This window comes from Syngnathus floridae, chromosome 7 (assembly GCF_059516105.1).
Source record: "Syngnathus floridae isolate MCC-2025c chromosome 7, RoL_Sflo_1.0, whole genome shotgun sequence".
NCBI classification, from domain to species: domain Eukaryota; kingdom Metazoa; phylum Chordata; class Actinopteri; order Syngnathiformes; family Syngnathidae; genus Syngnathus; species Syngnathus floridae.
Window position 1 is genome coordinate 11,125,428 of NC_142419.1, and position 14,767 is coordinate 11,140,194.

Consider the following 14,767-nt stretch of genomic DNA (forward strand, 5'->3'; position numbering starts at 1 on the left):
TGTCTATATTTCCGTTTGCTTTATTATTGAAATGTATTTATGTTTGCAAAACAGAACATAAAGAGCATTTCTTTGTGCAAATACATTTGGTACTTTGACAACAACTACATAGTCTCAAAAAAAGCCAACAATAGCTTCTAGGTCCTCGGAAATAAATACAATATGCTAACATTTGAAAATGTACCCCATTACTTATCGAAAAAAAAGGGGAAAGTGCTTCATTGGTATAGAGTTGGGAGAAGGTTAAGCAGGACAATTGAAATCAATATTGGACTGGGATGTGGAGCTTTCAAGAATTCAGTTTGATTTTTATCTGTGTCTCATGGAAATTTCAGAAGGTTGGGATTTTGCCCGGCAGGGGAAACAACTGCTATATTAAAACACTTTTGTGTCCATATGATTACACTCCATATTTGCTCTCTGTGTTCCACCTATTAAATTCGAGGAAGTACCCTGTACTTCCTGTATACTGTGCCTCATACTTAAATATTGAAAATATTGAGTGCCATATTCCATAGCTGATTGTGTTAGCAACTATTTAAAGTACAGATGTCTGTAAAATTTCCAACAGACCTTTCCAGGATATGTAAGTTAAAGTACATTGCTAGTGTTTTGACTAGAAGAATGAACTACAGGAAAATCTCAAAACCCAAAAAATAAATAGGTTGTGAAGAAACACCATGTTGCAAAGTTTTTAAAAACAAAATGCTCCAATATATAAGCCTACTCTTTTCGTGGATGCTTTGTTGCAGTGGGACTGCACATCACATAGATGATTGCAGTAATGGTTGCTTCATTCAGCAACAAGCTGAGGCACAAGAGTCAGAGACACACACGTCCCCGTCGTTAAAAAAGCGGAATCACAAAGCATGGGACTGACTTCAGTAGCCTATCGTGCACATAGACAAACACAGAGTGAAAAAAAATATATCGCTGAGTGCATCCTTTTAATCTTTACCAAAAATAGGAAACCCTGCAGGTACAGCTTTCATTGAGAAAAAAGGGAAACAGTGTCATCCTGCAGCAACAGTTACTCAAGCTGGAGGAGGTGAAAAGAGTGCATAAAGAGCTCATAACAGCCAACCAATAAAGCTCACTTGTTTGCAATGGGCAATTATCATACAGTAGGTGATGTCAAAATGGATATTATGTAACCAGTTAGAGATGTTCGGCTGGAAAGAAGCACCACACATTCAGTCGCCGAATCAGACACATCCGCTGAAGCCATCAGTCCAAATTCATGATCAAGTCATTCCAAGTTGAGGAAAAGATGATTGAGGGTCAAGATGGCCACTTGCTCCAATACGCAAAGGCCTTTGGGGAGTTCCTATACTGCTAGAAGGCAATTTGGGATGACTTTAAACCTTAGAAAAGGTAAAGGGGGAACATCAGTCTGTACATCACAACACAGCCAGGCAAGCTCGCGTGGACAGTCCAAAGCAGCCAGCTCAGGCGTTTCTTCGAGAGTTACCGGTGCTAGATGAGCGGCCAGTCTCATGGTCCGGTCTGTATTTGAGCCAGCACATGAGCCACGTGACCACCACGGAGAACATGGCTAGAATGCTGGCCACCGATAAGCAAATGGGTCCCGCCGGGAGGGGAGGGATGCCATGACTGTTCACAAAGATCAGGCCCAAGAACAGCAGCACCAGCATGGACAGGAAGGAGAAGATCACACACACGCAGCCGGTGGTTAAAGCCACTCGCTTGCAGCTCTGACAGCTGTCATAGCGAACCGAGTCTTGGGAAATGGTCGTGGCCGTGGACACGGTGGTGGACGGGGTCGCTTGGCTTTGGCTGCTGCCGGATGCACCCGACGCCTCCTCCCGGCGGAGGGCGACGAGAGCCGGGTGCAGCGGGGGAGGGTACGGCGGCAAAGCGTCCTGGGGCAGAGGATCGGAGTCGATATAGAGAGGGAAATCCTCCGTCACCTTGGTGTTGTTGGGCAGGTTCTGTATCCGATAATCTGGCACCGGCGTCCGATGGCGACACACGGGGCAGCTGATGCGCCATGGCCGCTCCTCCCGGAGATGGAGAGTGTTGAGGCACTCCTCGCAGAACGTGTGCAGGCACTCCAAGATCTTAGGCGCGCGGCGATCAAGGTCGAAATAATTGTAACAAATTTTGCATTCGTACTCCTCGTAGGGAAACGCAGAGGGGGGCGGCAGGGGGGGATCCGCTCCGTTTGATGCTAAATCTACCTCTGCCATGTCATCTTTCGCCATTCACATTCTCCGTTGAACACAAAGGGAACTGGCGGACAGATGCTGACGTCTATCCTCTTCTCCCCCTCCCCTCCCCATCTCCTCCTCTCCTCTCTGCTCATGGAAACGCCATCATTACCGCAAACTGTACCGTGGCTGCTTTATCATCCTTAACGCAGAGCGTGCAGGGCGTCGGCCGATCGGATCTGAAAGCTCGGGGTGCTGCTCAATGTCCCAATTTCGTCCTCCTGTGTGAGAACTAATGAGAATGCTGCACTGAGATATATTTCCCCATCATGATGGGTCACAGTGTTGACCGAGGTTGCGAGTCACATTCAACGTTTGTTCCGCGTCGATTTGGAGAGTTCCTGTAAAAATGACGCCTTCAACTCGACTTCGACACAAAATGCTCTGTAGGGAGGATAAAATGTAGTGGTGGTGATTTCTTTTAGGAAGTTTGCAGATCCCAGTCAAAAGCAATCATATTGTAACACTGGAAAACAATTAATCCCTGAAAATATATTCTTAATTAAAATGTGTGTACGCCTTTCTCGGTTGCCATCTGGCCACTACTGTCGACTAGATCATAATCTGGAAGTATACACACTGTGCAATCCACTCACTGTAGGTCTCTTGCAAAACAATTTAATCCTCATGTGTATCATGTTTTGCTTTCCACAATTATAGTAATTCACATACAATTCCTATTTATGTTAACACAAACGGTTTCACATGAGCAAATTTACATGTGACATGATTGTAAAGAGTGGCAACACTTAATTTATTTGTCAAGCATGAAATAGGTTAGACTACTTACTAGTTCCCTTATAAATCCGCTTTTGCTTTCAAATAGAAGACATTTATGACAAATTACATTGTGTAAATCCTTTATCGGCTGTTTTGGGGTCATAATGGACAGATTAGTATGTACAATCCTGGTGTGACACAGTGAACATTAGCATTTTAAGCAATTTATCATCCAGGCAAAATTAGAAGAGCTGTATGTCTGCATTATTAAATTTATGCTCACATCCGGGCGCTGGGAACAGCCCATTGATGTGTAGCTCCGACTCACTTTCACTTAAATTCCTTTCTCCTTTATTGTAATCATCCCAGCCACTCCATCAACAAAAACTGCAAGGCAAGGCAAGTTTATTTGTATAGCACTTGTTTGGTTGCGAAATTACATTTTCAGCATCCTGCCGCCCTCATACTGACCAACGGTCACAACATGTTAAACTGTGAATAAGATTGAATAAAACTCAATCGCCTGTTTTTCTTTCTCTGGGGATTGTGACTTCAACTTCATACATTTTGAGACCACCAACAGGCCACTGGTGGAACAGCAGGCAGCCAATAATCAACCGTGACAGTTTGCTCTAAGTACAGAGAGAAGGTGCTGCAAGAGTACTTTGATGTAATCGAATAGCTTAATATTTTTTAAGAAGCATATTTTTCATTACTACAAATAGAGGTATACCCAGCCTCTTGACAACTGGGATAGGCCGGTGACCCCAGTGAGGACAAGCCGTTATGAAAATGGATAGGTATTTTTTTTGTTAGAGAATATGTAGTTATTAATGATTAATTTATGATTATCATTTTATTGCTGTGTTTTTCCAAACGCAATCTTTATGTACAGCACTTTGTTTCATCTGTATTTTTTTAGTGCTCTATAAATAAATTGATTTGAGGTTCACTGCATTTGCTTGACTGTCTCAAGGGTGTATTGATGATGACATGCTCATATTTCTCAGCAAGACCCAACACGCTGTAGGCTAGACACTTTTATTTGGCATGTAAGTTTAAAGGGAACAGTCTACATTCAAAGTCAGTCTGTTTTATATACACAGCCTTTAATGGTGAATTGTTTTTAACGGTTTTGAAAACGTTTTTATTCCATCGGCAGTGTAAAAGGAAATATTATTTTTCTGGATCAGTTGACAAGAATTATTTTCTGTTTTCTGATCCTTGCAAACAGAATTTTGATTGATGGCCTTTTTTTATATAAAGTCCAGTACATTACACGCCAATTTTGACCACGAGTCGCCCGTTCTGAATCAAGTCAGCAAAGACCCGATTGTTGATTATCCTGGCTGTGGTGTGGGATAAGAGTAGTTTTTCTCTCTGCTATTTACTTGGAAAACTTGGGAAAATTCCATCAATTAGCATTTATGGTGAGAAAAATCTTTTTGTGTGGAGTTAGAATGGCTTCCGCTCGTGCGCAGAAAAGTCTATTCATGTACATACGCACCAAGTTATGGTAAGAGGATTCCAAATATTTAACAGTAAATTTCCATTTGCACTTTGTACTCAACTGTTTTAATATCACTATTGTATAACAAAATAAAATAGACTGCCGGAGCAGGAAGAGTGTCAACTTGTCGCACACACATTAAACACTCCCAGACATTTGAATAAAGGTCGGTCCAAAGTTTCCAACCACTCATGATTACAGGTACTTCCCAAATCCGCCTAGCACCGCCCAGCCGCGCGCACCTGACTTCCAGCAGCCGCACCCCGTGCGCGGTGCAGCTCTTACTTCAGTCAGGTGTTGCAACTTTTAACACATTTGAGCACATGATCTGTTCACCGGCCAAACTGGAGGCCCTGGTTTACCTTCAGGACTCGGAGCTTGTGGCCGCTTTCCAGAGACGATGTGGACTTTACCTTGCCCGAGCGACGCGTCAAAGTCGAAGGATGGCGCATGCTGGAACGTCCGACCATATTCACCAATCACGTGGTTTACGTAAGACGACATTGGACCACCAGGACAGCAATTCCAACTATAAATACGAGAAAAACGTACGTCAATGAATGCTCCTAGAGCCGAGCTATTTGTTAAGCCAGAAAAAAAAACCATTCAAATGCAGCTCTCATGCAATTATGTTAGGTCAGGAAACAGGAAAACAGTCCAATTTCTATTTATCACGAATTGTTAATCAAACACTGACTGGCTTTTCTTGTTAGTCTTGCTTTTTCTGTTTGCAACCTGGTCCTCATCTGCACAGAGACAAGTGTTTGCATTTGCCTGGCTGACTTGCCTTTTTGTTTGTACGTTGTGGATTTGTAGTAATGAAGTGTCAAAGTAATTAAATGGCCAACAAGTGCTTCTTAGAAATGCATTTGTTGAATTTGACTCAGAAAACCTCATCCTTATACTAAACTTGACTGACTGTCAACATGACCAATTATCAGTAGTGGTGACTGTCAAGCAACTAAATACAAATACGGTACAGTACTTAGGTAATGTATACATTAGTACATTTGTTAGGTATCTGTACTTAAATATTTATTTTTCGATGACTTTTTAACTTTTACTTCTTACATTTAAAAACATCCATTTATTTCTTATTGCTTTGTAGGTGCATTATTCAACGTTTTTCTTTTTTTTTTTTTTTAATAATGTGAGCTTCTGACTGAGATTTGGAGTCTTATAAGCCTTATAAGACTCCAAATATAAGGGGTAAAAAGATGAGATACAGCCTTTAAGCGATTGGCTGACCCAATGTCACATTCATTGCTGTTTATTGTATCCCAGAACTGCAGCACACCTGCATACGAAGTGAGGAACCGACTGCTGCACTTCCTTTTTTTGTTCTCGGCTGGCCTTGGTGACGAAGTCTTTTACATCACCTGCCTGCCATGTATACATTGGTGCCTGGACCCCTTCCTCTGTCGACGCCTCATTAACATGTGGACTGTGAGTCAAAATACAATATGTACATGATTACCTCACTCAGTTATATGTGTCAATCATTAGGAACAGCCTTCAGTACTGTACTTCTACACCATGCCAAACAGTCATACAAATATTGTTAAATTATTACCTTTCTCACAGTTTTATCCAAATAGATTTTTTAAAATGTTCCCAGATGCATTATATTTGGTATGGCTCAATACAATATTAGATTGTACATATGGTCATTGTGGTTGGACAGTGCGTCAAAAAAGTAACAGGACCAGTGTCTGAAAATATTCTCCTGGAAATAGACTCTTCAAGGATACTCTGTAGCTCTTGAAAATACAAACTATATCTGGGTATACATATCTGTGGTGTGGCACCAGCCCTAAAACCTTTCTGACACACGTTGTATGCATGTCTACATATCAGTCCACAGAATGCCTTCAGTCGAATTTCCCAAAGTTTCACAAAGCATCCTCTCTTCTCTTTGCACTCCCGTCTCCCTCTTTTCACCACCCGTCAACCTCCTTTCATCCTTCTTCCCCCTCCAGTGACCTGTCTATGACACTATGCATGTCCATATATCCCCAGGCCAGGGTCCACTGGGGCCAGACTGATCAGGCCCCTGACTGAGAGGTCACATATGAGGACATCTGAAGGAAAAGGCCTTTACCTTGTTTTCAGATGTTTTCCCGATTAGAACATGTCACAACACTAGTGAGCCTCCAATGGTATTGGAGCTTGAAAAAGAGCTTTTGACATTTTGGAGAGTGAAACTAGTATGTGACAGGAAGTGTGTTTTTCTGCCCTTTGCGTCCCTGCCTCGAGCCCTGAGCGGGTGCCCTGAGACTGAACCCCTTGTTTTGCCCCCGAAGGGTAGGACCTAGCATTCTTTTTGCCATCCTGGCTACACTAGGCCCCTGCGTGAACTCTTCTCCTACACACAAACACACACACTCACGTGCAAACACACACACAAGCATGTACCCTCTCTTCATCTCATCGGCTAAACACACTAATTCTCCTCCCTCTAGTTAGCCATTACCAGTTTTCCCTTGTGTTCTCCTCCCCTTGGTGTATACCAGCAGAGTGTTTTATAGGCATCATCACTGGCCTGTGCTTTCTCTCACTTGGGGTAGACCATTTGGACTGTCATCCCCGGGGGCGCATCACCATGCACATCTAACAACGACCCACCATTGTGCTTATAGACTAATGCAATGTTCACGGGGGTCTTTGTGTTATGCTGTTCCTGTGTCCCCCCGAATTAAAAACAACTCAGGCTAACAAATGAAATGCATTTATGCATTTTATGGCTATACACTGTGTGCACAAACAAACGTTGGAAGATGCATAATAGTTTGTCGGGTAACTGTGGTTAAAGAAATCTATTGAAATCACACAATGACTGCGCTGTTTGAGCTTAATTGTAGTAAATGATACGAAACACAATAGACAACAATAGATATTTCAACAAATGGCTGTATATCTCATTATCAGACAGGTACTATAACAATACTTACAAGCATATATTGTTATCCTCCATGAAGAATAACTAATACCATATTAGTGTGGCTGACTGAGGCGTTCTCATTTGTTCTGACCATGACCATGTATTATACTGGTCCCAGGTGGCTAAGGCAAACACACCAGAGGGAGCACCACAATGCCCATTTAACTGAAGCAAAAAATGCATGCTAAAACTGTTTAATTGCATTTGTTTTAATTATGTCACCCTATGTGTATGTTTAAATGACAGTGCATTTCAGTGTGCTATTTTTCTTATTAATTATTAATACAACCCTTTGGGGAAGAAAATACATTATATGTAAGTCTTAATTTTAAGAGTCAGTCAAAGCAATATAAGATCAGGTTGAAGTTCATTTACTTATTCGGTCAGGTTCAATCCGACGAAAAACAGGCAATGCAGATTTTGTTATTTAGGCAAACAGCAAATCAAAAAGGGGAAGGATGAAGCTAGCATTACTTTATTCATTAAGCCCTTCTTTTATTTTCACACCCTTCCCAATGCACGATATACTTGAGATATGTTATGTACTGATTTAATAGTAAACTCTAGCTCAAGTCATACAGACGATAAAAAATTGCAATTATTGCATTCACTCAGAGCTGCTGTGAACTTTGATCTAAAATATAATAAGCAGGATTTCTTTTTCAGTTCTTCTTTTCTTACTTATGTCATTTTATTCAAGTATTTTTCTCAACTGATGGCAAATGTAAGAGTCTCAAATGCAACAACCACATGGCACAGAACACTTGGAACCCATGGTGACCTGATCTTAAAACACTCCAGCTTTTGCCAATGGGAAAGCACCAAGTAGAGTCGCTACTCCTCCACGTTGAGAGGAGCCAGATGAGGTGGCTCGGGCATCTTATCAGGATGCCTCCTGGACGCCTCCCTGGGGAGGTGTTCCGGGCATGTCCCACCGGTAGGAGACCCCGGGGACGACCCAGGACGCGCTGGAGAGACTATGTCTCTCAGCTGGCCTGGGAACGCCTTGGGATCCCCCGGGATGAGCTGGATGAAGTGGCTGGGGAGAGGGAAGTCTGGGAGTCCCTCCTAAAGCTGCTGCCCCCGCGACCCGACCCCGGATAAGCGGAAGAAGATGGATGGATGGATGGATGGATGGAAAGCACCAATAGCCAGATCATGTACAAACGGTGTGTTTCTGGAGCAAGACACTGTGTGAGAGTTTTCTTGACTCTAAGGGAACACACACTCTTCTTCCCTCGCTCGCTTCCTGATGTTGACAGATCAAAGTCCAACTCTACACTGACCCCAATCAGAAATCACACACATGGACACACTCCCCTGTGTCTTGAACTGTCTTCACTTCTACAAAGGCACCAGTGAGACCGGCTTGGTGGCATTACGTAGCGGAACGTGATGTGGGTCGGCCGGTCGCTGGTGGGTGGAAAGGGGCAGAGTGGGGGTATCATATCATGCATGCACTCGGGCTGCATTGTTTGAATGCAGGGAGGGGGAGTTGTAAAGGATGACTGTGCACACAGTATGTGCTGTTGTGTGAATACAGCCACGGTGAATAGATGAGGTCAGGCATGCTTAATGGGCTCAACATTGCCTGGCCTCTGTTTACTGACCATTTCATGGGACCAGTTGTGTGTTGGTGAGTAGGTGTTGTGTTGTTATAAATATTGGCGTGGAATAGAATAACTACTTTTTGGTGTGACAACAAAATGGGGAGGATGGAAGAGGGTTTGCACACCTAAATTTAGCAATTTCTTTTTTTTCCATTAATGAGCGACTGAGAAATCCTGCTATTTGCACAATAAAATTGCAACTATCCATTCGGGTACAAACATTTCAGTTGGAGAATCGCTGAGAACCGTAAAAAATATTTTTTTCTTCATAAAGTTGCCTAATCAGGAGACTTAACCAAATATGCAATCATTTATATTAGTATTGGGCTACAACTCATTTTAATTTTACAACTCTAGTGGTGATTGATAGTATGGTTGATTGAAATGATTGGAAATCCTAAATTGCAAATGAGCATTTGTGAAGGTTTTTTGGGGGGGTAAAGTGTTATTTATTTTTATCATCATTCTGTTATATCTTTATAAATATTTGAATGTCTTCATGATAAAAAAATGTAACATTAATATTTCACAGCACATAAATAGCTCCAATAATAAAGCATCTCGGTGAATGAGCGATTTTTTTCTTTAATTAGGCTATCAAGGGCATTAATTGTCATACCTGTCTGGGATCTATAGTTGTGATGTTGACAGCAGAAACAATGCAGAAATTGTCCCCAGAAAAAGTCAAGCCCCATATTTATTAACTTCCTACTATCACAATAATTTCTAATTGTCATTGATGCTTATGTTCGCAGCTTTTTTTTAAGATGATATCAGCCTCTATTTTTCTCTCTTTAGTAATCCTGCAAAATCGGTAGACTTTTCCATAGCAACAAGCATTTACTGATGACATTTTTAGCATAGCTGGTAATAACAACCTTTCTACTTTCCTCCTTTAAACCCTCACATAAATACTATGTGCCCTCACTGCGCACATTGCATCACTGTCCCTCAGTGTCAGCCATTCATTAAATATAAAAAGGCAGAGCTTTAAATAAAACCGAGTTGAGTAGGCTGCTCCTCTAAGGGCACCTGAGGAAGAAAGAAGTGAGGAGATGGCACATTTGGAAGGCCAAATGTACTTACACCAGCCTGTGCACACAAATACCTTGCACTATTTGTGTCTTTGTGTCAGCATCGAATATGGCTGAACTCTGAACTCAAACTCGGACTTCTACTCCTTAATTCAGTGTCTTTTTTGGTAGTATTTGACTACAGTGCTTATGGTTTATCCCATCTCTTCTTATGTTGACATTGTAATCACTCATTCATGAGTGCGTGCTTAGTTTAAGAACATGGCCTGAATAGGATTTTTAGCTTTATTGTTCAGTTATTTCATCTTGAATTTTACAGCTTCTATTACTGTTATTTAAGAGCGGGAAAATTTCGTCTGCATAATTTTATGAATCTATGAAAGTTGCAGGAAATTGAATATAGTAAACAGCAGTGATTATTAATTGGCCCGCCGAACCATCCAATCTGGGCCGCGACTGGATTTCACAATTATGGCGATCAATATCTGTTTCACTGGTATGAGGATCATCAGACACTCCAATTAGGTAGACCTATGCAATTGCCATGATTTTGATGGCTACATTTAGTACTTTCCCATATGCGGTTGAATTTTGCAGTGATGTGGAAATGCATTAGCATTATTGTTATACACTAACTAGCCAAACATTGACCACTTGCATCAGATGATGATATCCAATACAAGAGCTGTATCAAAATTTGGAGTTTAGATTGCCTAACCAATAGTATTATTGTTTTATGATGTTTTGGTATAGAACCACGCATATATTGAGTTATTGCTGTAACTTATTGACGCATTCAAACAGATCTCTTAAAGAAATGCAGTTCAACAATAGTTCAAATTACAATGAATATCTGTCAAAATGAAAAAAGCAGCATATGTTAAGTTTTTCCATGCTATCGCTATCCACAACAAAGATCCATCCATGAATTTAACACCACTCGGACTAAGAAGTATGTATTTCCTCACTTACAGCTGGTGATGTACATCGGCCAGGTAATGAAGGACGTGCTCAAGTTGCCCCGTCCAACTTCCCCTCCTGTGGTCAAGCTGGAGATGCGTGTTGATGCAGAATATGGGCTGCCTTCGACCCATGCCATGGCTGCCACAGCAATCTCATTTACTTTGTTACTGAGTGCCCCTTCCAGAATCCAGGTGAGAATCATGAATACCAAGGGAGAAACAGAAAAAAAAAAAAATACAAGATGTTTACTTTTGGGCTTTTTCTCTTGAAGATGAACAGAAAAACAGCTGCATGTTGGTTTTCGAATTCAGTCTATCAAAGTATAGCTTTTTTTCCTCTTGGTTTAAATAGGCAATAGTTGCTTGGCAACACGTGATCATCATCTCCCCTTGTTAAGCTACTGAAAAGCAGTGATGAAAAATTAAACATGGAAAACAGAGTCGGTGGACACCGACACATTTATACAAATGGCTGTGGTGGAGGGGTGTATGGGACCAGTGGATGGAAGCATCCTCAATGTTAGCCAAGTGGGAAGATGGGAAGCAACCTCACTGTCTATCAAACAGTCCGAACTAAGGGGCTTGACAAAGGGCTGGGAGGGGCGGGGCCTACAGCAGTTGCCATCAGTCTCCATCAACTGCACTTGTCAAGCTACTGTTTAGACTCCTGATAGACTCAGTGCAGTCAATGACTGTCAGTCCACATCCCAACCTCCCGCCTCCTCCTCTTCACGACTCCTTCGCCTCTTTATCGCTCTAAATCCACCAACGTGTCAATAAAACACTCAATGGCTCAATCATGGACTTCCTTAATGACAGCCAATCCTTTAATTGGAATAATTTTAATGATGATGGAGTCATAGACTCTTGATCCACGAAGGTAATTTGTGGATCGGATTATGATAACCGCAATTTTGTGAAGAGCTTTTTCAAGGTGTAAGAAATCCTCTCAAAAAGCGCAACACATTTACGTGCACAGCACTTCGAATTGACCTTCAATAGCAGAAATCACCCTGAAATGAAGGCCATGCATTGCTACAGATGAGTAGCAGAAGGTCCTGAGTGACTACTAGAAGTCCTCAGGGCAACTTCCCAGAACAGGTCAGAGGTCACCCCAGTCAATCACAGGGTGACCCCCTCCTGTTCCTGGCATCCTTTGTGGCTATTGAAGAAAGTAAAAAAAAACTCTCTTCATGAACTTCCAGTGAATAGGCTTCCAACTGCTTCCAGACAGGAAAAGACACAGAGTCGGGGGTAAATGAATGCATGAGGCTTCTCTTGTCACTGTTATTGAAATGGAGGCCAAACAAAAACTGCAGCCAAAGGTAGAATAGGCTAGGAAGAGATGGATGATGGAGAGACGAAGGAGTAAAGACGCACACACTTAATGATGGCCACTACATCATGCACCTAAATGGACCTGTGGCAGAGCTTTGCACGTCAGTTTGAGCTGGGAGATTTGATCACAAACTTAGGAGGGGAGGAGGAGGGGTAATAGATAAAAGCATGACTTCACAAGACACCTGTTACACCACATTTCTCTGTCTGTATCTTATATCTACTTATCAGTTACCGTTTCACATGTTTTGCATTTCTTTTTTCATGCCAGTTCCAGTTCGAGGCGGGTCTACTGATCGCTGTGACACTCTCGACGATGGTGTGCTTGAGCCGTCTCTACACTGGCATGCACTCAGTTTTGGTGAGCTTGCCATCCTCGCATTTGCATGCACGTTGCATTAAAGATTTAAGCTCACAGAAAAATATATTATTTATTTGCATCTAGTTAAACTTTCTGGCAAGGTTTTAAAGATACCATCATTTGCCGTTCTCTAAATATCTCCTCAAATGTTGGATATTAAAAATAATCGGCAATGATAAAGAGGATGCGAGTGTTGCCAAAGGATGAATTGACAAAAAGTCCCAGGTACTAAAAAAATCTTTAAGTAATATTTGGTTTGGGGTCAAAAATGCAAAAAACAAAAAATAACTTATACTATTTTCCCAAAATTTGACGCCAGTATTAGTATTTCCCTATTACTGCAAAAAAATAACTGGATCCGATTATCGGTTATCAACCTCCTTGAGGCTGTGATCATTTCTCCATAATTTTTCAGAAATCACACAAAGCTGATGCGTTTACATTTTTCAAACTGTCAATAATTGTACTTACGTTATCTTGCTTTGCTGTTTTATTTTCACAAGTCTTGGGATTTACTGGGCTAATCTGAAACATTGGTTATGGCATTACGTGACAAAATATGCGTAGATATGAAAATAAACTTGCTTGAATTGTGATTATTTCAAAGTACAATTAAATAATGCAGCCTGTTAAATCACATCGTCTTTACAATGAACCATTTCTCCTTTAGGATGTCATCTGTGGTGTTTTGATCTCGGCCCTGTTAATGTTTCTCACCCACCCTTACTGGGAAGCCTTCGACCAGTTCCAGCTAAGCAGCATGGTGTCGCCAATCGTGGCATTGTTGCTGCCCCTTTTCCTCAGCTACACATACCCAGAGCTGGACCATTACAGCACCACCCGGGGGGACACCACCACCATCCTTGGAGTCTGGGCAGGCTGCAGTGTGGGATATTGGGTCAACAAACAGTTGGGGGAGACATTTGAACCCCAAGGAATGCTGCCCATGCCCTTACCAACACTGACAAGATACACATTGGCATCTGGCACTGCCCGCTTCTTGGTTGGAGTCGGAGCCTTAGTGGGTACTCGGCAAGTTGTGAAAGCAGTCAGCCTACATTTGTTGTACTGGTGGTACAAGGTACCAAAATATGACCAGAGTGCCAAGATGAGAAAAGAGATTGAAGTACCAAACAAGTTTGCCACATATACAGCTGTTGGAATTGTTCATACTATAATGGTCAGTAGAGTCTTCATTCTACTAGGTCTATGATTGATAGAACATTGAAGAAAAAAATACTATTTTTATTTTTTTAATTTTACTAAAATTGCAAAAATTGTTTATAATCTACATTTGCAGTGACAAATGTAATGTATACTCAAGTGTAATAAATACTTTTGTATTTTCTGTAATGGGCTCTTGAGAATGTTATTTGTTAATCTTTTTTTTTTTTTTTTTAACTTACTGAGCAATTGAAGACCATTTCATGAAAGTATTCGTCGAAATCTTTTTTTTGGCCCATGGGAATTTAGTTTCCTAACAAAGTTGCATTTATCTTAAACAGGACAATTTGCAACATCTCATACTTGCAGATTCTTGTTTTGGGTTAAATTTTTTTTTATCAATTTCTTTAATGTGATTTAAAGCTAGAAAGTTGCCATTTCAAAATGACTTCAGTTTTGTGTAATGTCTGTAATGTTTTTTTTGTCCTACAAATCTGGACATCTGAATAAAGCCTTCCAATTGTTGTCAATTATTTTCAAAATTTTGCAATTTGTGGGCTGGGCCAGCCTGGTCAACCCCCAAATATCAGTCAACTGTAATTGCCTTTTTTTTTGTTGTTGTTGTAGGAAAAGCGTTTAAGAAAATGGATGGATTTTCAGCATTGTTATTTAACTGCACTGTGGCAGGACATTGAGCATGTGTTTCTATTGGAAGTTGACATATTTAAGTGTTGAGCAACTGAGTTGTCATCTCATATGAGTTCTTAATTACCATATGGACACACCAGTGATGTTCTCATTGCAATGCTTTGAACACCGGTGTTATGATGTGGCTCCAGTAGAGAACAAGAGCCAAGATCGCTGAACAGAACCAGTTTAACAGAAAAAATATCCAG

General features: G+C 41.3%; 2 protein-coding genes across 2 annotated transcripts; one reads left to right on the forward strand and one right to left on the reverse strand.

Annotated features, from left to right (window-relative positions):
• Positions 1–2,593, reverse strand: rnf228 (ring finger protein 228). The gene has a single exon (XM_088381161.1). It carries the CDS (start codon positions 2,223–2,225, stop codon positions 1,449–1,451), a length of 777 nt encoding a protein of 258 aa, XP_088237287.1. The 5' UTR covers positions 2,226–2,593; the 3' UTR covers positions 1–1,448.
• A 2,105-nt stretch (positions 2,594–4,698) lies between these two features.
• On the forward strand, positions 4,699–14,401 carry sgpp2 (sphingosine-1-phosphate phosphatase 2). Its single transcript, XM_088380452.1, has 5 exons — positions 4,699–5,009; positions 5,746–5,907; positions 11,021–11,200; positions 12,618–12,707; positions 13,378–14,401. The coding sequence occupies exons 1-5, from the start codon at positions 4,785–4,787 to the stop codon at positions 13,918–13,920; spliced, it is 1,200 nt and encodes a 399-aa protein (XP_088236578.1). The 5' UTR covers positions 4,699–4,784; the 3' UTR covers positions 13,921–14,401.
• Positions 14,402–14,767: the final 366 nt, after the last annotated feature.

Bases quoted from the DNA above. Each gene is read 5' to 3' on its own strand.
- rnf228 (XM_088381161.1), bottom strand. From the start codon at position 2,225: ATGGCGAAAGATGACATGGCAGAGGTAGATTTAGCATCAAACGGAGCG.
- sgpp2 (XM_088380452.1), top strand. From the start codon at position 4,785: ATGATCTGTTCACCGGCCAAACTGGAGGCCCTGGTTTACCTTCAGGAC. The intron at 11,201-12,617 runs GTGAGAATCATG...TTTTCATGCCAG, and splicing joins GTGCCCCTTCCAGAATCCAG to TTCCAGTTCGAGGCGGGTCT. The intron at 12,708-13,377 runs GTGAGCTTGCCA...TTTCTCCTTTAG, and splicing joins CTGGCATGCACTCAGTTTTG to GATGTCATCTGTGGTGTTTT.